This window comes from Stylophora pistillata, chromosome 8 (assembly GCF_964205215.1).
Source record: "Stylophora pistillata chromosome 8, jaStyPist1.2, whole genome shotgun sequence".
NCBI lineage: Eukaryota > Metazoa > Cnidaria > Anthozoa > Scleractinia > Pocilloporidae > Stylophora > Stylophora pistillata.
Genome location: NC_142526.1, coordinates 11,417,001 through 11,439,102, shown reverse-complemented (window position 1 = coordinate 11,439,102; position 22,102 = coordinate 11,417,001). Strand labels below are relative to the sequence as shown.

Here is a 22,102-nt window from a genome sequence, read left to right as displayed (position 1 = left end):
AGTAAACTGTTTATGATGGATGCGCTATTTTCTTTTACCCGTTTGTTAATTTTGCTTTGGTGAAGCCTGTTCGAGAATGTGAGGAACTTTAAAAAACAAATCCAGGCTCAGGTGGGAAATGTCTTCGTCTGGAAGTGTAAATTGCGGCTCAAAGTTCTAAGCACCTCCACGAATTTTGCATGCCGTCACTTTAAGTGAACGGTTCGCCGAGGAAAGAAATGTTAACTTGTCGAATCTGTCATCTACCTCGGCAAGTTATTTAAGTGACGGAAAGATTTAGTCACCGCCATTCTTTCCGTCTTTTTTTTAAGGAAAGTTTTCACTGTTAACTTGTTGAATCTGTCATCTACCTCGGCAAGTTATTTAAGTGACGGAAAGATTTAGTCACCGCCACATTCTTTCCGTCTTTTTTTTTAAGGAAAGTTTCCATTGTTGACAAATATACTTCATAGCTCAAAATCGGCGTTGCGAAAGTTGCCTCACTTCAAAACTAGTAAAAATCATCTTATTTCTCTGGTCACATGTTTTGTTTTAAAATAGTAAAGGAATTATATTCTACCACTTAACTGAATTAACGAAAACACGAAACACGCTAACCTGAAAGATCTACTGAAATTTTGGAGCAACGTAATCAGCAAAATTTAAACTTTTAATAGCCGTAAGTGTAAATTGTAATTTACCGATTTATATCGTCGCCAGACAAATGTATTTATCCGTCAGCAAAGCATTTTACTGTCATCATTTCAAATATAATACTCTGTTTCTGCGAAAAGAACGACATAGAAAATCCTTGAAAATTCTTTATTTACTAATTTAGTTTTGCGAATGTCACAATGGCCCACCTAAATGAGACCATGTCAGTCAAAGCGTTTTTGTATACGTAAGAAGAAACAAATTACTGTGTTTATATTATAATAAAGGCATAAGAAAGTTTGTGTTAAGGAGGCTCGAAAGGGATTTTTTTGACCGCGCGGAGAATGGATTCCAAGATACACGCAAGCTAATTACTCGCGGGAGAAATAAGCGATAGCGCGCGCGATCAGACCCGCGGGCGAAATGTAAACAAACATGGCCGCCATGAGCGTTTCAAAATTGCCGGCACCTCTATTGTTTCCAGCGGAAGTGGTTGTTTGAGAAACAAAAATGGAAAGTTTACTTCTTGAAAGCAGGTAGGAAAATGTTCGGATGGCAGGATTCTTGCCGAAAGTGGTCAAAAAAATGTTATTTAACGAGCGAAAGGAGGATGGTGAAGTAGACACCCCATCAATAAAGTCGCGTCGAGTGCATTCGGTAGATCTTACTTTGTTCCGCGAAAAATTTAAGTGGATACCTCTGAGTGCTACGATTTGTTTCGCATTGAATTTGATTGCTAATAAAATGAAATGACCGAAAACTTTCCTAAACAACTCACTGGAAGATGAAAAGGAAAATTAAATCATTGTTGGATCCAGGATTGTAAACATTGACAGTTTTATTAACGGAAATGGAGAAGTGTAAATGTTGCCATTAAAATAAACATAACTTTCAGTAAACAAGAGATCGTAAAAATGTAGATGAGACTTTAATTCTAATTCAGCCACAGACGGTAAAATTAAAATAAAATATTCATCTTTAACCTGAGAGAAAGATTGTTAATATTTCCCTTGATGAACTGTAAATTACAACTACGAATATGCAAACTCGCATTTGTGAAGAAAGGATTGCAAAATTTGTTTTGTTTTCCAATTAAACGGAATAATGAAAGTTCACGGTTATGACAGTGGCAAAGAGAAAAAAAGAAAAATGAAGCCAAGGCTTGTTCATACCTCTAGTACCTCGAAAATTATAGAAATTCGCAAAATCTGTGACGACCAACAAATTGCTGATGTATATGAAACCCTAATTTCCGCTGAGTTTGACGCTCGTGACAATCTGGAAGACGTCAAAGCAAATTATTTTCACGCAGTCCAAATTGTTTTCACTTTTCCACTTCAAATTGCACATGAACAATTATATCGGTCAATCATGGTAAATGTGCATCGTCGAATGAGGCCTTCGATCAAGCCATCTTCTCGGAACAGCGACAAGATACCATCCGGACGTTCGATGGAAAGCTTCATCTTTCGACAAACTTGGTCCAGAAGCTGGCAGATGCTGGTTTGTCTCATGTTACACGACAATCTCTGTACGAGAAACTCAACATTTAACGGCCTCAATGGAGTACTGGCCTTGGCGCCATGTACAAAATCAACTTGTCATCATATATATCGAGTTCAATTCCGCTAGAGAATTCTCTCCGGAGTTTCTCTCCGGAATTTCTCTCCGGAGTTCATTTCCAACTGTCGTAACGGTAAGCAGTCTGAGTCTCAAATGATGACTCGCTTTTCAGGAATGCGTAAAATCACAAAACAATGTGAATCCATCTTCAGGATGAACGATTTTTTCCGCACTGAGGGCATCCGTCGATTAATTGCGCGGACACGGACTCATCCTCGCGAAAATGAGCCCTTGAGTCAGCGGTATCGTTTAGAACGCGTGACCGGATATAAAAGTGTGAGCTAAAATTGCAAAAACCGGAAATAAAGCTTGCTAAGTTGATGAACTAATATCTCGAAAATTAGTTCGGTGACCTACCCTGATTTTTTGGGTACAAATCAACTTCATCATTACGCGTTCCTGAAGAAACTTTTAAAAAAATTTATCTAGTGAAAATATTTTTACATTTTAAAACAGCATTTTCCTAAATAATTCAAGTTCTACTGGATAGTTTTTTTTTTTAATATCACGTATACAGGTAGAGAATGTGATGATGTTTAAGAAATTTGAAAAAAAAAAACAACTAGGTCACCGACTTGGTTTTTGAGATATCTTTCAAAAACTGAGTTTTAGAGGGTCTTTTAGCACTACTGTACTGTTGCTATGGCAACAGATAATGCCTGACGAACCCCCTTAAAAGATTGCCCTAACATAGTGTTGTGCATATGTCAAGTCATTATCCTGATGATAAGTTTGACAGTCCTGATATCTTTTACTGATTGGCACTTGCTGTTAATTGTGGAAAACCCTTTCGAGCCTCCTTAAGCAAAGAAATCGCTAAAAATATCTTAAAGACCCTTTATTACAAAAACCCTTAAAGACCCTTTATTACAATTACGCAAAAAATCAAATGACAGACCGAAATATTCTTTATAGTGTACAATAAAGACATATTATGGCTACACTTAAATTTCTGCTAACTTAAGAATTCAAGTTCCTTATGGGAAAATCACATGCTAATTTTTCAACATTACAGTGAAACTTTTAGGTAGCTTTGTGCGCCAATAAAATCAGAATTACATCCTTCCATTTAAAATTTATATATGGAAAAACTTCGCTACTAAAAAATCTTCAGTTCATTACATTTTACAAGGCAAAAAGTTTGTGTAGCCCAAGAGAACAGATTCAATGGAGAACTAGACTTCAATTTTTGTTACCTCCCAAGATCCGGTCGCAAAACCAAAAGAGGTGCTCTATGGTTTCAGATTTACGATAACAGAGAAAAGCACCTGTGGCGATCTTTAAAAACCCATTTTCATACAACAATACATCGGTACCAATAGTTCTATGAAATGTCCTAACTTGAAAGCTTCCTAACTTGCTAGTACTTGTGCATAAGAAAGGGATACCGTATTGAGTTGAACTGATTTCTTGTTAATGTACTTCAGATAAAAAAAATGTTGGATACATGAGCCCGTAACATGCCAACATCGTAAAGAAATAGAAAACTACTTGATTTAAAGTTTTTAAAGATGATTTTGAAATATGACTGTCAAGTTACTAGTATCGGCGGGAAACAGGCCCTTTGGCTAACTCGAATCAATATGGAATACATGCAGTAATTTATAGATAATCGATGATAGTAGTTTTATGATTTCGTTGTGGTTGTTTTTTTGTTCTTTTTTTCTAGGGTGTCGTTTCAAATGATTTATTCAGATCAAAGAAAACACGTGTAGTGGGTTAATTTAACTCAAAATAAGGAAAACGACTGACTAAACTTTGTCGACTCAAGAAGTGTTTCTAAACAAAAGTCATGTCTGTCACTTCAGATGGATAATTATAAATAAATGAAGTTTTGATACATGAGCCTGAGGAATTCTTAAACCAGACTTTCTTTATTTAAAAAACAAGATCGAAATCGACAAAATGTTTTCCCACACTTATCTTAGGGTTGATAATAAAAAACGTCCATATTTGACAACTGGCGGTAGCATTTTGAATTTGAGTATTGAGATCCTAAATCACCTGCTCCTGTTAAGCCTACACATACTATTTTCATTCTTTTTAGAAATGTCAAACGTTAACCAATACAAAAAGGTGCTGATCAGTCCAATTAAATAAAGGCTAGACAATAAATGGATTAGAACCCGGTCGGGAGTAAAATATAAAGGCTGATAGTCCGGGTCAGAGAGGTGCTGAGTAGTTATTACTGACATTTTGACAATCAAAGCGTTAGCCGACTCTGATGATGAGTTCCGGTTGTCAAAACGTTAGTTTATACTACCGCCAACAGTCCTTCCCAGAACTACTCTCACCTGAGTGACCAGACCACATATCCTCAATGTGAACGGTAATTAAAAACAGAAAATTTCATAAAGACTATTCCTTGTAAATGCTCACGATTTCTCAAAAGAAGAAGAGAGGGGCCTGAGAAAGAGGCTGTCAATCACTCATTGCCACCTCTCTAACTGTATAGAGGATGACGGCAGATTGGGCAGCTGCGACTGCAAATTAAAAGGAAATATTTCATTAACCTAACTAGCTTGGAATAAATGTGAGAATATTTAGATCATGATAAGTTTAGAGTTGGGCTAAAAGTAAAAGAGTCTGCAATGTTCATTATCGACCCGACTTGCTGTGGAGTCAAAGCTATTCCAAGGCTGCATGCAAAGAGAAATATTCTCTCAAGTGTCGGAGACCAAAACCAAACTGCTTATACAGCCAATCAGAAGGTAGTTAGTTTATTGATGAAAGAAATGATGTCACTTTGAGCATACTTACACGCCGTTTTGTACCATTGCAATTGCACACTCTCTGTGAACCTTGTGTGAGCATGGCAGAATTTGACAACCGCTAAATGCGTCCTGGAAATAAGGGTTCGAAACATGTTAAATATCTTCAGGTATTATCAGTATTACTTTTACCAAAATTGGTTCTTCCCATATTTTTTAAAACGCTTTCATATACACTGAGAGCCATGCTAAGAAGAATTAAAGTGCTCTCCTTGTATGATGCTAGATTTCTTGCCAAAAAATTGCATGTACCAGATGTCATTTTCAGTATCCAAAACAAGGCTGTTTTTACGACAAAAGGGAAAAACCTATTGGCCAATATCCCCCGAGCAGAGTTGATTTTGGATACAACCGCAGTCTCGCGAATTTATTCTCTTTGAACAGTTTTCAAAAACCCACGCTCTTATGCTGTAGAAAATAAACGGTCAAATGTATGAATGGTGCGAGAAAACATTTACCTCAATGAAATCCAGACTAAGTGGTAGTGGAAACTCTATAGCTTCTCTATGTTAATTGAGCATAAACACTGACCCACAATTCTAAATCTCTAGATAGAACGCAACAAGCGACGTAACACTTTTCAACGGTTTGAGAACACAAAATAAAACCTTTGACAGTATAACCGATGACCAAATCCACAAACATTGAGAAGTGATAAACAAGACAACGCGACAAACACAAAACGCGGTGAGACGAAAAAAACAGAGAAAACCCCTTCTCTAGAAGTTTTGCAGCGACAAAGGGTTAAACCGAAGAGTAAGTCATTACCTCTAAACAGATGCAGCACTCATCATGTCCTGAATTTTCTCGGCAAGAATGTCTGCCTTCCAGCCTTTTGTCCAGACAGACGTTACACACATCACAGTGGAAGGAACGGTCCTTGTAGATGCTGAACCGAAAATAAGGAAATTACTCTTTAGGTAAATATTCTAACAAAACCCAAAATACCTCAGTCAGAAATGAAATTCTAATGCAAAATAGAAAACCTATATTTCTACTCGATTAAATTTACGCACTACAGAAAAGGGAACCAAATGAGAAGACACTGGCAGTGGTAAATTTCATGCGCGTATCGATCAGGGGTTTCCCTCTCTTATTCAACAATGAACTCGCACCGAGATTAGCGACAGAATTATCCATTCCCGCGGTAACATTTGGTATTGAAGCAGGCCAATTAATACCTTACTATTTTGGAAAACAATGATATTGTAAAGAAAACAACAAAAGAGGAATTTCTTAAAGAGTATCGTTTCACCTACCGGCAGATACCACATTTTGTGCAGTGATATGGATTTTTGTCTGTGCTTGTGAAGTGTTTACATACAGAGCAGAAATATGCCGAGAACTTTGTTTTACATCTGGCACAGGTGTGGGCATCCTGGTTGATCTTGAAAATAAATCAACTATTAAAAGCAAATCGCATAAAGTGAGATGCATCATCTCTATTTCCACATTTACAAATCTTTGAATGAATGTCATATTCATATACCTCTTGTTGATGGCTACAAACAGAGCACTCGACAAAGTATCCCTCTCTTGCTTTGGAATTATCATTTGGACACCCAGAGTTGTTATGGCAACGATGACAAGGAAAGAACTTTCCACAGCATGGGAACTTGACACGACAAAGCCGCTGATAATGTTCACACAGCCATTGTTGACTCCCAACGCCAGCCGAGTTTTGAGAGGGTGTTTCTCCTCCATCGCTTGTCGGGTCTCTGGCTTCTTCTCTGCTATTCCTGCATTCCGTTTGTCTTGCTTCACTTGCCTCCCTCTCTCTTCTTTCACGTGCTTGTTGCTCTTTCCTGGCTCGTTCTTCTTTTTTTCTTCGCTCTTTCTCCTTCATCGCCTTTTCTTTTATTTCCCTTTCTTTCAAGGTTTTTTCGACAAAGGTACAAGTTTCGGCCACTCTTTGCTCCAAGTCAGCTAGGGAATCATTATTTGAGTGTGACGAACCATCGTTCAAGACACTCAGTGGCCCTTGGTTAGCCGTGTCCTGATCTGCAAATGTTCTTGTTTCCCATGTCAGATTTCTGTTCATGACTCCTTGTGGTAGAGCAGAGATTTCCATTTCAGGAGGGACCAAGCTTTGTGCAATTGAGGTAGTGTTAGATACACGTGCAGGATTTTCATTCATCGCTTTAAAGTCACAGTTTCTCTCCCGTTGTACTTCAGGATCAATACATTGATTCTTGACTTTTCTCTGTTGCGGAAAAGAGGGAGTCTGGGCCAACAGCGCGTTATCATTGACTACAGCATGCGGAGTTACCACTACAATTCCCGGGTCATCACTGGAAAGGGTTTGGACATGCTCAGATCCGTTGCAGGGAGGAGAAAGTAAAGGGCGAGTAGGTACTGGTAGATCCAAAACTGCAGGGTCAGGACAGAAGGAGCCAAGAGGATTTGGACCTTGTGGGTCAGCAAATACCTTTGAATTTTCAAAATGAAACGATGGAGCTTGACAGGGGTAAATACCTTGATAGGCTTGCTCGTAAGAGAAAGAAGACGGTCCATGATGCCTTGAGAAGGTTTTGGAAGACCCTTCATTGGCGTTTTCTGCTATATTCCACATGTCATCGATAGGAGTGGTGATGCTACTGTCATCTGTATGACGAGCAAGGAAGCAAGGCTTTATACCGAAAAAGGTTGATTCTTTTTCATCGATGATGTTTTTCATATCACCTCCTCTTGGTGGAAACTTCTCAGACTTTGCGTCTTTATCGTTCCAGTCGGTAACCGAATCGAGATTCTCGTAACTTGGGCCGCTGTCAGAGAAAGATGGATCTTGTCCTCCACCCCTTAAGCCTAGAATCATCCCATGCTTTGTGTTGTGACTTGTTCCTGATAGATCCCCTTCATTCTTGTTTTTACTCTCCTGAGAAACCTTAAGCGACTTTGAATCGACTTTACGTTCTTTAATTCGTCGGTTTTCATCTGAGGCATCATTGCAATAATTGGTGGCGGTAGCGGCTTCCTCTTGAAAAGGTGATTCAGCAGATCCTGTTGAGGAATAAGAAGGATGACAATTTACGATTTTAGCTATATCACTCTAGGTTTTTTTTACTGTATCATCGACTTCATCATCGATAGAATTCCCTTTCAAATCATCAGTGTGAATACACTTCTCAGGATGTCTTTTATTCTCAGGTTGTTTGCCATCCGTCTGAACTTTGAAATAGGCGGTAGGGGGTGGTGCTTGATTTTTCTGCCCTTTACCTATTTCATTGCTTCTGTAGTTGAAGTCTAAAGCACTGAGATACGGCATGCTAAATCTCTCTTCATCTTAATTTACAAATTTTGGAACTTTTCTTTGGTGTTTTTCTAATTCTGAATCACACGAACATATGGAATTCACTGATAGTTTACCTGTCTCTCCTGGTTCTGATCTTGGTATTCTGGAGACTTCATCAGCACTTTCTTCACCCGAGGATGATGATGATGAGGATGATGATGATGATGAGGATGATGATGACGATGAGGATGATGATGACGATGACGATGTAGGTAATGATGATGACGTACTTACTTCACTGGATGATGACGTAGGCTCCACCACATTTTCAGACTGGTCAGAGTCACTGAGATCTGTTTGGGTACTAAGGTCAGTTGTCGAGGGAATACTCAAAGAATCTGTTTGTGTCCATGATTCCGACATAAATGACTGTCTGAGAGGTAAGGTCGGAAGAGTAGAAATACGGTCTGGACGTTCGGCTTCATGCTGCAGCATCTGGCACTCCTGAGAATGGAAGGAATTAAAAATCATAACCATTACTAAACATTAACTTCTGAACATATTATGGCTATGTAAGGCAAAGAAAAGCTGTTCCTTGGTTTGAAAGAGGAACAATTTTAGACTTCTCTAATATAACGTACAAATCCCTGAGGTTAGCTCAAAACGCAGTAAGAAATATTCTAACTATGACCTAATCATATTTGCGATTTTCTGCTTTATATTGGTAAGCTGAATTTAACTTAAAGTTTGATACATAAAACTTTCAAAACACTTACTCTCGTTGAAATATCCCTTGCGTTTCCATGCAGATGTGACTCAGTACACCAGGCTTTGTCAATTTGTGTCTCGAAATTAATGCCAAAGCTACGGGCACATTTTTCCATTTTGTCAGCGATGACCATCTCAATGAGAGAGCAATTGCACTGTGGAACTTCTTCTCGGACAATCTCAACTTTTCTACGGCTTTGAGAAAAGTGAACCAACTGGGTTTTCACTTTAATTGTGTCTTCATGGCACTGCATTACGATTTGCCCAATGATTGGACCTTGGATTCTCAACACGAGTTGACTTTCTTTGACCACCATGTCTACAACCTCACCAAGCTCATACTCATTTGTTAAAATTTGCTTCAAAAGCTTTCCGAATAAAATCTCCGCAATTACTTTGTCTTGCAAGATAAATGCTAGGCTTCCTTCACAAGTGTTCTCTGTGTTGACGAGTATCGGAGATTGCCTTTCAAATTCTGAACCATCCTTGGCTGCCGATAGCATGAGTGGCAAAAGGGAAAAATGACCAGAAAGCTCAGAAAGAGAGGTCTCCGCAGAGTCTAGGAGTCCCAATTCTATGAAATATTGTGCTGCTAATTCTATATTTTGATGACTGCATAAGATCAAATGGGGCAGAAAGTCTTTTATTGCATTCACACTCCTCACTTTTATTTCATTTAGTGCTGAGATATCAACTCCCTGAGATATTGGACACTTCACGAGAAATCCGCAAGGTCCTTTGCACTGAGTATTATCAGTTTTGAGCACCGAAGTTTTGAAATTTTTCCTCGATCTCCTTTCTCCCGAGTTGTCTTCTTTATGTGGAAATTTTGTAGTTTCCTTGCTTTGAAAGTTACTGGGAGCATCTTCATCGTTTTTGTAGGTGATTTTTCGATTGTACATCGCCTCAAAAGGCGTCAAGAAAATCAGATTATGCATGAACTTCTTGCCAAGGCATTGTATATTCGAACTAAAAATGGCAAACCGAAGTTCTCTAACGAGCAATGCATGAGTTACCTGCGGGGATTCTTTGTTTGACAGAGAAGAAAATAAACCATGCACAGCGTCTATCATCTCGTACATTTCCATTTCTACAAACGACTGAAGGATTACTGCTAGACCAATCATCAAGTTTGTAGTTTCGTCAAAAAATAAAGTTTTGCTTTCCGGTTTATCAACTCTCTTCGCTTTTCCCTCGATGAAGTTCTTCAATCGTCCGAATTCAGTTTTCAATCTCCCTTGAACTTCCGGGAAGGTTTGACTCGTCCTGGATTTTAGATGACACACTACAAAAATTACTTTCAGCAAAATGACTTCAGAACAATCAAAATGATCATAAAGCATACTTGCATATGTACACGAGAGAAAGAGAAAAGCGACACTTTGTTTAGCTCCAAGATTAAACAAACAAAGACCAGCTTTCAACCAGTTAAAACACAGCTTTGCATAGAGGTCCTCGGCAATAAGGTGATAGACGAAGGAATCCCCACAATCCTCACTACCTGAAAGTATTCCTGGACAATCGTCAAGATCACCCGGTTGATGCTGGTTGAGAACTCTGGCTATTTCCACCCCAAACTCGGAAACCAGACATTCAAATTTTACTTGCTCTTCACTATTTGTGTCAGGAGAAAGTTTTCTTCCGCCTCTCTGAAACAATTCTAAGACTTTTGGCTTCAGATGACCCTCAAGTGATACCTGGCAAATCCTTTCTACATTTTCCAGAACTCTCTGACTATGTATTAAAGATTTTTCTTCAGATCCAGCCAGCGATTCCAGCCTCGCAAGACCTGCATTGCATTTGAGAACATCAGGGTGAACAGAACCAAAAGCTCTGGTGAAAATCTCTAATGCATCGGTGAAACATTGCCTGGAGCGTGCAACGTTTTCCAAGTGGAGGAAAACAAGTCCTTGCATCGACAGAATGGAAGCACGTGTTGGATGATCCACACCACATCGTTTACCAACAACCGGCTCAAGATACGAGAAATAGCTACAAACAAGGTCAAGATTACCTTTATACAGGTGAATGTCGGCCACAGCCTCCACAATCGCGACTAACGAGTCTAGGGAAAAGTTTGCACTAACATCAACAAGTTCCTTCAGTCCTTGCAAGGTCGAAATCTTAGTATCAATAACTGTGGTGGTTCCACTAGAGGCTTGTAGCATCAAACGAACTAAACGCATTTTTAGCAAAATGCAAGTTAACACTCCCTTACTTTGGTCTAATTCTGTTTCACAAAATGTTTTCAAGTTTTCCAGTTCGTCCAAAGCTTTTCTAAGATTTCTGTTATCCATAGAGGTTAGGGCTTCATTGTAGTCAACGACTGCAATGATTCTTGGTTGTATGGCAAAGCGACTCACATTAGAAAGGAGATAATTTTTCAATTGCAAGTCAGCTGTATGGCTCCTCTGAGCCTGATACACTAGTCGTATGTTATTACCTATTGTTACGATTGTCTCCTCAGCTGTTACACGCTGTTTTCCATTTTTGACAACCTCAAGAGCTTTTTGAAGACTAACTTTTGCTTTTTGAAAACTTCCTTTGATTATATACACGCAACCCAAGTTATTAAGGGCAACTCCAAGGCTAATAACTGATTCTTCGGTTTGTTCAATGTACTCTTTTAACTGCTCAAGTACTTTCTCAGCCATATCAACACAAATCGTGATCAAAGCTACAGCACCAACGACATTGGCAAAGCGGACAAAGAAGTTGCTCTTGGGAGACGTTTGGGGCAACAAAATTGCTCCAGTTCGAATACTCCACGCCACATTCTCTATCGATATTTCCTCTGCCCTATTTACTACCTCTATCTCTTGTAAACTGGGTTTTGAAAACTCACATGGCGTCAAGTCTTGGAAATACCGATGATTTTTTTGCAGTGATCCTTTCGCTTCAACCAAGCTGCCCTGTTGCAGATGATAAATCGTTGATTTAAGGAATTCTATTCTGTCGGGAGGATTCATTTTCCTTGTGTCTAGGAAAGAGAAAACAGATGGCTCATTTGGAGTGAGATCCTTTAACTAAAACTTATCGAAAGAGTTCTTTGCTCCACCACAAAACTCATTTTCGGTTGAACTAAAAAATTAAAACTTGAAAAAGCTGATACTTGAAAGAGTCCTCTATAGCTCGTTTGTTTGTTTTTATTTTTGTATGTATGTATTTAGGGGACCAATAATGGGGGGGGGGTTACTTATTGCTAACAGAGTTTAAAGTGAGGGGGACCACATAGCTGCCAATTTACTGCCAATAAAGAAGGAGGAGGGGAGAATCGGGAAAATTTTGTCGTGACACAACTAACCCCCCGTGATATTGACGGGTCCCTAAATGCGCCTTCCACAATTCCTCGATTACACGAATACTCTTCGCGTGACCTATTGTAAAGTTGTCTTCCACGTTAAATGGAACAAAAAGTGCAGGCCTAAAAGAGAAATACCATTATTCCGGAACCGCTGGCACAACGATGTATGTTTTCTAAAGAGTTATAGCTGTCTAAACTCTGACTTGACGAACAAACACTTCGTTTGCGACTCGTCCACGATTGGACTCCTAATAGCCCCTTTTCCGAATTACCCTTGGCCTCATTTTCAAAACGAGTCCCGGTGCTCATCTTTTCATATGATTATAAGTTTCCATTCACATGCAAATTAAACTCATTTTCACAAGAATTGTTGAGCACCAGGCCACGTTTAATTTTGAAAAAGAAGCCAAAAGTAATTCGGAAATTGCCTATTCCTCGGCTGTTACGGAACGATGATAGCGAGCCATTAGTTATGGAAGAGAAATGGATACAGGTGCTTGGGCAACTTTATTATCCTTAAATACATACCGTTACATCACCCCATGTCATCCAACACCTCTGAGATTGTTTACATTTGAATCAGTCGACAGGACGTAACCTAAAAAAACTAGAAACCGTCCGAAAAGCGTTAAGAATCTTAAGATGCTCTTGTTTGAGAAGGAGAAAGAATCTCTCCTAGATTATTATACGGTTTAAGAAGCTTAGCTTGCTGATTCCTATTTGGATCGGACGTCCTCATGCAATTTGCTAATTGTGTTTATATTGGTCAAGTCAAATATGCAAATCAATCATTCTAGGACTCCAAAAAGCATATGATTACGTGAAGTTACTGATCTTTCGACGGACTATGAGAATTTAGTTACCACTACAGAAGCGGACATAACAAAAGGTTGTCACTCGTTTGTGAAACGCTTGATCGAGTTTTCTCTTTAACATATCCTTATAAAGTAATCATTGAAGTTTGCGCAGAATTGCGAGTTAGATAAAGTAAAAACACTATAGTAAGCGTCTATTACAAATTGTTCAAAGTTTATTACCTCGTTCGTCCGTTTTCTTTTCTCAGAACTCATCAGCAGGTTCGGGCCCAGTGCAGTTATAATTCGCCTCTCACTAATTAATCAAGAAAGGTGGCAAAATACAAAGTTTGTTGAAAAGTCTACAGCAAATATTCCATTCTAAAAGCGAGATTAAATTAGCGCCAGATTTTTAACACTCTCCTTAGCTTTTGTTTGAAAATGTTCCTGGGGAAATACCATTGCAGTGAACTGACAAACAAGCTATAGATTTTAAAAATAAATTTAGCTGTAAAAATCGTTTATTCGTTAGGGTGGCCAATTTACAATTTCAACTTAGTTGATATAACCAAATTACCTAAAAAATAGTAGCTTACAGCTACTTCAGTAGCTCACTTTCCCCGGCAATCCAGCCAGCTACTGTTGTTGCTATTCACATCTAAGAGAGGCATTTGAAGAGGGAGGCAAAAAGGGGTTCCAATCACACATCACGCTGAATTTTTTCGTTGAAACGACGAATCACACAGAATTTTTTAAAGAGGGGGGTATTGGGGTTTTGCGGTTTTGGCTATTTTTTATATTGGTTTTTCGGTTTTTAAGACAAAAGCGTCGGTTTTTCTGTTCGTTGCGTTTTGCGGATTTTCCGTTTTCAGCATTTGGTTTTCGGTTTTCGTCAGGTACCTTTTCAGTTTCTCATATTGGGGTTCCGGTTTCTCTTCGATCTGAGCAGCAGTTATACGCCTCTGCAGATCTCGAATAGCCGCGAAACCTACGTTAATAATAATAATAATAATAATAATAATAATAATGGTAATAATAATATATTAATTAAAATTTATATTGCTCAAATTAACATGTGGATATGATGAAATGCGCATCACAACACTTCTCAGGGGACTTTCGCCGGACTGCATCAGCAGTTTACAAACAATAGAAGGAAACTTATTTGAATATACCCCCTCCCCCCAATTCCCAGTAAACAGGCCAGACCACATCACAGTAATCTCGTGAGTAGGTTCTTTAACATCCCTTGCCTAACCACATTAACTAATTAATAGATGCAGGAGACGGGACCTACGGTTTATTCGTCCTTATCCAAGAAGACTAGAATGTCTATCCATTTCTTGATATTATAAAAAATAGCACATTCCCCTCTGTTATTTTAAGACCTTGAGTGTTGGTCCGGCCGGGACTCGAACCCTCGACCTCCCGCACAACAGTTTGGCGCTCTAACCAATTGAGCTAACCTCAGTGTTGCCCCACCTGTAACACAGTATCAAATCGATTAGGATTTTGACAACTGAGATGTGCAAATTTATCGGTCTAGACGGTTTTGCATGCGGTTTTCGATTTTGATCGGGTTTTTTTGCAGTTTTGCGGTTTCTAAGAAATCCCAATGCCCCCCTCTTTAACCGATCAAGCTTCATGTCAACGGATGATGCTAAGCTAATACTAACACTGTCAGATTTCAACCTATCGGATGTATTATTTAAAAATGTATTGCATCCAACGTTTTTATTCTGGAATGAATTGCGTTTCCTTTTTCATATCGATTTTTTTAAACAAATGGACGACTTATTTGCTGAAACTAGAGGCTCCGAGAGCGTTTACTCGCAAATTTTGGTACCATCAAGCGTGACGCAAAAATCCCGTGCCACCCGATTGTAATTGTTGCTTTAGTAGCCTGACTTGTCGATGGTTTTGTGTGTATGGACAAGTTGCGCACTAAACAGAGCCGTGAAAACGAGTGACCGTTCCACGAGAGGTTTGAAGCTCTTCTGCTCGCTCTCTCGGCTTTAATGCCTTAATAAAGTTGGAAAGTCTGGCTATACACTATTCCTCCCCACCCCTATTAAATCCATTCTGTGGCGTCCAGAAAAGTAAGGGAGCTCGTGCAGTCTTTGCAATCAGATTGCATCTGGCTTAACTGTTGAAATGAGAAGAATGAGCTAGCATAAAAAACTGGTTTGGAAGGTGAACTATTCTACTTCTATCGTTAAAACTTAGCGACAGTCCAAGCTAGCTAGGGGCTAAAAAAATCGAAAGAGGCGGATCCTTCCTCTCTGCATTATCGGGCAAATCCCTCGACGTGAATGTAGAATTTTGCACGATCTTAGCTCCGTGTGAAATATGTCAAGATAGATCTTGAAGGACGACGTAAAAAAAAAAAAAACATCGAATAAATGTTTTCTTTGATTCGATGGGATGTAATGTTATCCAAGGTAAGTAAAAGAACAGAAGTCTGGGTTGCTATTCGCTGTAACCTGTTTAGATTTCGGTTAGATCTGTTGAGTCTGTTTTGTCTTAAATTCCGTGACCTATGGTTAAATTTCGCATCAATTCTAGTTAATGTTGATAAGCCCAGGCAGAAAGAGAATAAGATTATGAAGAAAGGTTGCCCAGAAGATAACTTAACACTAATCAGCGAATGTTCTCATTTTGGCTCCAAAAATATGAGGTTTTGCCAACTATAATTCAGAATTTCCGCCACTGTGCGGAAGTTACTTCATAGGATCGGAAATGTATTCATCCATTCGCTCAAATCAGGCAATCACTCAAAATATTCTGACAATCACTGGTATTCTTGAATTGCTATGATGAAATCGAGTGGTACTAACCTGTATGTATTTCTTGATAAGTCCTTGGTAAGATGGATAAGCTTGTACACCCCTCTCAGTTCAAGCCTTGTGATTAGGAGCTGTGGCTGGCCGGATCACACGATAAAAAATAAAACAAATAAATCTTTCTGAGACTTGGAAACAAAAATTTAACCCCTCATACCCTCACCTCACCCCAAACTGTTCTCTAATTTCCATTTCACACCGTCAGCCAACATGCCAACACTCCAAATATATGTCACGAAGGCCTAATCGAGAGGGGAGTTACTACTTCACCGGCGACGAGCGGGGCAAGAAAAATGGTCCGAGATATGAGTGGTCAGCGGTGAAATAGCGTTAATACATCATGCAGAGACAAATCATTTCTAGTTGTTGTATTAACTAATCGTGATATCAATCCCGAAATGTTAGCAATAAACTTCACTAAATAACAAGTTAAGCAATTTTTCAAAAGCGTCGAATGTACAAATATCTTTCACTGCTCTAATAAGCAACGAAGGCATCGGAAAAGGTATCAAAAAATGATATTTTTGTCTGCTAACTTGCCACGCGACGAAAAGAAAGTATCGTGACTTCGGTTGTCCAAAGCGTTAATCACAGCTGGCATGCTTTTCACTTGATTTTTGCAATCTCTACTTTTTTTCCCGGCGGGAAATGAAAGCTAGGGAACTCTACAGAAATTGAGTTCTCGATCTGAATGATTTTTGAATCGCTCCGAAAAACTCCACAACCCGTAAGAATGAATCTCCCAAATCGGATGGGCTTGGCTGGGTGCGACTGACTGTGGCCAGTTTTTCCACGCAAGTTGTCTGAATGTGCCTTTCGCAGAGACGCTTACACAACATTTCACCTGCCATTAGGGCACTAGTCCAAAATCGTAACGTAATGGAGCCAATTTGAAGAACATCCCAGAATTCAAATTTTTTTATTTTTTTTTCGATTCGAACGTTTAGTTTTCATCCCGACTGCATCTGTTAAAGTGAATAGAAAGAAAAATTTTGAACGGAAAATATAATTATTTTCACATACGGTTGTTTTGAGAAAAGGTCTCCGAAAACGAGAGGCCTTAATTAGAAAGATTGGAGGGATGGTGAACACATTTGCCTTAATTTGGCTGTTTCTTGAAGCTCTGAGTTTTCCTCCTTGCATATATTCACATGGAATGGAGGCGATTGTTCATATATGATGAAGTAAGAGAACTTCAGCTAGTAGAATTTCTATGAAAGATTTTCATCTTAGCCTGTGGATACAAACTTATAAAAGACTCAAAATCTTTCAGATCGAGAACTCAATTTTTGTAGAGTTTCCTAGTTTTCATTTCTCGGAAGAAAAGTAGAGATTGCAAAAATCAAGTGAAAAGCATGCCATGCAGCTGTGATTAACCCCTTGGACAACCGAAGTCACGATACTTTATTTTCGTCGCATAGCAAGTTACCAAACAAATATCATTTTTTTTATGCCTTTTCCGATGCCTTCGTTGCTTATTAGACCAGTGAAGGATATTTGTATAGTCGACGCTTTTGAAAAATTGCTTAACTTGTTATTTAGCTAGAGCGAAGTTTATTGTTGACATTTCGGGATTGATATCACGATTAGTCAATACAACAACTACAAATGATTTGTCTCTACATGATTTATTAAAGCTATTTTACCGCTGACCACTCATATCTCGGACCATTTTTCTTGCCCCGCTCGTCGCCCGCGATGTAGTAACGTAAAAAATCGAGAGTGGCCTTATTCCCCAGCCGGGAGAAAGCGCGTTGCGTGACAAGACCAAACAACGGCTGCAGGGAGACCAAGTCGGGAGTAGGCAAAAAAAAACATCTTGCGATTGCATAGGTCTTTGATTTATCGAGTGAAGCAGTGATTTGGATACTCTTGCGAAATTTCAGCTTTTAGGTGTGTTAAAATGATTTTGTTATTTTTAAAACATCGTTTCTTTTGTTGATCGTTGTTTCACGCTCATCTGATTGTTTCCTAAGAAAGGTTACTATAAAAGACAAGAATATTCCCATAATTCATCAACAAGGTGTGATTATTATCATTTTTTTATTATTATAATTATTATTATTATTATTTGTGATGACTAGCTTTTACAAAGCTTGAAGCCGCTGTGCTATCATCTTTGTAAGTAAATAGATGAATATGTAAGCGAGCAAATAAGCAAGTAGGCAAATGAGAAAGAAATTGTGTGACTTTTGGGAGGCCAAGCAAGCGAATGAGTTGACACCGAAAACCCCACGGGATTAACTTGAACTCTTTCAATCGATTTTTACATTCAACACATTAAAAAAACTGCACGTCTTAATTTATATGCATCATCGTTGGATTGAAAACCGCCTTACTAGTTTCTAAATTCAGGAGCTCACACCACCGGAATCGCTATGATTGTCTGATGTTTTGCACGAACTGTTGAAATAATGAAAGCTCATTAAAAGGCCGAAGAATAAAGAGGGAACGTTTTTAAAGAAAATGTGGTGCTACGTCGGTTAGGAGTAGAACAAGATTGTTTTGTTTTATCAACTGAGTTGATAATATAAATTGGCCACCATAAAGAGTTTTTTAAAGCTGGCGTTTCGAGCGTTAGCTCTTGGTCAGAGCAAACAAAGGAATTGGGGGTTGTGTGTGTTAATCTGCAGAAAATGGAGCTAGCTATGCCATTGGTGGGAACATGGCAACGAGAAAAAGAAGAACGAATTAGTTGAATGAAAAGAGTCTATTAATACCGTGGGTAAAGAGCGCCGATTTGAAAGATGAATTTTTGTTGTAGGGTTTTGCGGCTTTTAGAATTGACTAGAGGTAAGGAAAGACCTTAGAGTTCCATGTGCTATATGCTTAGAGTGATTAGGGTGATTTAAGCGTCTACCTACTCAGGTTGGTTTTGATGCATCCTTGTCATTTCTTTCTATGTCGAGGTGTTCTCGGAATCGGTCATCTACCCGTCTTCCTTGTGTATATCTTTCTGCAATAAGTGCATGTTATTCAATTTTGGCGGAGGTGCAAGTGAAATGATCTTTTATCTTAATGGATCGCTTAGATCTCATTATTTTCTCGACGTCGTGAATGAAAAAACTAGTTTTGCATCGTGTGGCCGCGCGTTTGTGTTGAAAGTTCCGGGCTGATCATTGAACTTCTGAGACTCTTCTGAACAAAATTAAAGTTGCCCCTGTTGTTTTCGTGTTTGATTGAAGTTAGTCAGTGAAAGTTGAATTGCACCAGCTTCGAGATCGTTTTGAAATAATTTAGAGTTTTGACAAATGATGGGTTTAACTGCCTGATTGTGGCAGGGGCCAAATGAAACGGTTCGATTGGTATTTTCCTTCTGTGACATTCGTAGAAACTGAGAAAAAGGAATGGAATTTTTGACATCTGATGGATGCGAAGATGAATAAAACAAGATACTATGATCAAAACCCTCTGATTAACTTACTGACTGATTTTCGTTTTCAGAAATTATTTTGCTCACACAGCAGTTGCAACCGCTGAAATACTGTTGAGGAAAAATGATCCTGTGCCTTTTTTAAAAATCTTCAACACTCTTAGACTTCCGCGACAGTGTATCTTTAATTTTAGTCCAGAAAACAAAAATGGGTTGTGAGGTAAATTGTTTTGATATACAAATATATATAAGTGGTAGGTGGTTTGCACGTTACGTCATTGCTGCCATGTTGGTGGACGTAAACAATGGATATGTCATTAGCTTCTTTTGTTCGTCCACCAGCATTTGTTCCCTTTACCATTGTTACCCGTGTCTCTAGAGATTATTTGCAAACCACCTATGGTAGGGTGGGAGAATTTGGCTCGCATAGTCAAAACTTTGCATTCGCAATTTTGGTTATTGTATAGTTTACTAAGGGCTTCAGGGTGAACTGTTAACTTCGTGAGGAAAAGTAGCCAATCAAGATTAAGTTAGTAACTGAGAATGTCGACAACCTAGAGCTGGATAAATAAACTTTTGAACACACGACTCGAGACATACTCTGGCTATTTACATTCCGGTCTTCGGAAATAATACCATATAACCCCAACATTAATTATGCATTCCACTTCTTTGTCTTTCACGACAAAACTTTAAAAACAAAGTCTACTAGTCTGAATGCATAATTAATGTATGGGGTTCTATGGTACTCTTGCCTAGTTTTCTACAAAAACGCTGAACATCTTCATAAACCTACGATTGTGTCGAACGCCTAAAATAGACGGACAAAAATTCTTGGTTTATGCTTCTTTGTTAGCGAAAGAAAACGACTAACTTACCCAGAAAATTCGCCGAATGCGTTCGGTTGGGAAAAGCCGCGATATATGATTCTCATCTACATAAAAGAATGCTTTGTTAGCGTCTGCTTTCTTCGAGTGTTATGCCTGGCATAATGTTTGAGCGTTTTCTTGCCGTACAAAAATGTAAGATTTATTAATCAACGATTTAAAACTTAGACTTCAGTTATGGCATGAATCGTTCACACATTCATTTTAGTTAGATTGTTTTCCTAGAGATGGTTCACTGCGTATCATCCGTGAATGAAGGGATCCGAACAAAGGCCTCGTGATTTTTTTTTTCAATTCAATAGGGATTGAAAAAAGAAACCAAATTAAGTTTCCAGAAATTTTCACCGAGATAATTTTAACTGATTCTTAGGTACTCTTCTATTTATCTTCCTAATGTCGTATTTTGCCCTCCGGTTTTCTCGACCAACGCGAAGTGCGAAGTTAGCGCGACAGACGCGATAATATTGTTCACGATCCATGTATACATATAAATACTCGGAGCGTCTTACGCTGTTCCATGAGGAGGCAGCAATTTCCTATTTTGATGATAAACCGTTTGGAATAACTCTTGCATTGTTTAATACGGTCATGTGATTGGACAACTTTTCTTCGCGAGAAATTTTCACATCGAAGATGATGCAAGTTGGGGCCTGTTTATGTGAATGTAAACAACATTTCCGTCATTGATATTCCACAAATTTAACCCTTTTCTCACCTATCTAATCCTGACAAGTTCCAGTTCCTCATCCAGTTTGGGTGGGTTTCTTCAATGGAAAAGGTAAAAATGATTTTTCACGGAATAGGGAAGAAACATCAGCAAGGTTTTTCTTTAAGCGCACTAACGCCTTACAAGAGCATCACAGCCAAAATTTATGGATTAATGGCATTAATGCGTGTCAAGTGTGTCGAAACCAGCAGGTCTTGTACCAGGTCTCTCTTTCGCGCGGTCTCGATCTTTGTTGTTTTAGTCTGTGGGATGCTAAGCCAGAAAAGCTTCGCAAATCCTTTAAAGTTGTATGTTCGCAAACCTCTTTTCTTTCCACAAAGGGCCGAGCAGATCACTTAATTGTGTGAGAATGTGAAAATGATCGTAAACATACCGGAAGGTACAAAATTTTTACGAAAACCTTACATTTTTTATGTTTTAAAGAGTGTATATTGGCCAACCTTCTTTCGCTCGACGATGGGCCGTGGAAAACATGAGATTATAAAACAAGAGATTATAAATAGTTTATAATTCTTGTTTGACCATTGTAAGACAAGGCTATAATCATATGTGTGCCTACTTTTTCCGCTTTGAATTTGTGCGATGCGCGCTTTGTTATGGCGTTCATTACTGCTCAAAACACTTTGAGCACATATTTGACTTTCTGACACCTTTTTTACGTTCAAGGGGATCAAATTCCTCTGTCAGATATCACGTCCTAAATTTTACGACGTAAAACCTTGACCAACCGTTGCTTTATTAAGACAAAGAAACTGCGAAACTTTTAAGAAATTTAACAAAAGGCAAAAAACGGTTTGTACCTGACCAATATACAGACAAAATCGAGAATTATCTTTAAAGTCTATTGAAAAATTGTCGATAGTGAAGAGATAATTGAATGGCCATGTCTACTAGTTAAAGTTTTAATTGGCCATGAACAGTCACTCAGTTTTGGCAAGACATTAATTCAGTTCTGTTTAACAAATCAGACGGTCCTCTTTCGCTCTACGGCAAAGAGAATTTGACCAAAAATCTTGAAATATGATGTCAGCCGGACTCTAGACTTCCCTGTCGATTTCTTACAAATAACTAAACCAAAGATGTATTGGCATGACAAAGTTTTGAACAATGTATTTCTGCAAGTATGTAAACCATGCAAGATATAGAT

At 38.7% G+C, this 22,102-nt stretch overlaps 2 protein-coding genes across 2 annotated transcripts in view; one reads left to right on the top strand and one right to left on the bottom strand.

Moving 5' to 3' along the window:
• The window catches only part of LOC111328758 (uncharacterized), a 209,563-nt gene that overhangs the window by 58,801 nt on the left and 128,660 nt on the right, over positions 1–22,102 (top strand). The window lies entirely within an intron of this gene.
• LOC111328751 (uncharacterized) lies at positions 788–21,108 on the bottom strand. Its single transcript, XM_088731705.1, has 11 exons — positions 20,944–21,108; positions 15,963–16,048; positions 13,369–15,271; positions 12,860–12,938; positions 9,036–12,007; positions 8,394–8,763; positions 6,517–8,027; positions 6,287–6,414; positions 5,796–5,916; positions 5,017–5,099; positions 788–4,739 (listed from the first exon to the last, which is right to left on the bottom strand). The coding sequence occupies exons 5-11, from the start codon at positions 11,994–11,996 to the stop codon at positions 4,700–4,702; spliced, it is 5,214 nt and encodes a 1,737-aa protein (XP_088587831.1). The 5' UTR covers positions 11,997–12,007; positions 12,860–12,938; positions 13,369–15,271; positions 15,963–16,048; positions 20,944–21,108; the 3' UTR covers positions 788–4,699.

Coding starts and splice junctions, on each gene's coding strand:
- LOC111328751 (XM_088731705.1), bottom strand. CDS start 11,996: ATGAATCCTCCCGACAGAATAGAATTCCTTAAATCAACGATTTATCAT. Junction 8,028..8,393: donor ATCAGAACCAGGAGAGACAG/GTAAACTATCAG, acceptor ATTCCTCAACAG/GATCTGCTGAATCACCTTTT. Junction 5,100..5,795: donor AGTGCTGCATCTGTTTAGAG/GTAATGACTTAC, acceptor CCTTATTTCCAG/GACGCATTTAGCGGTTGTCA.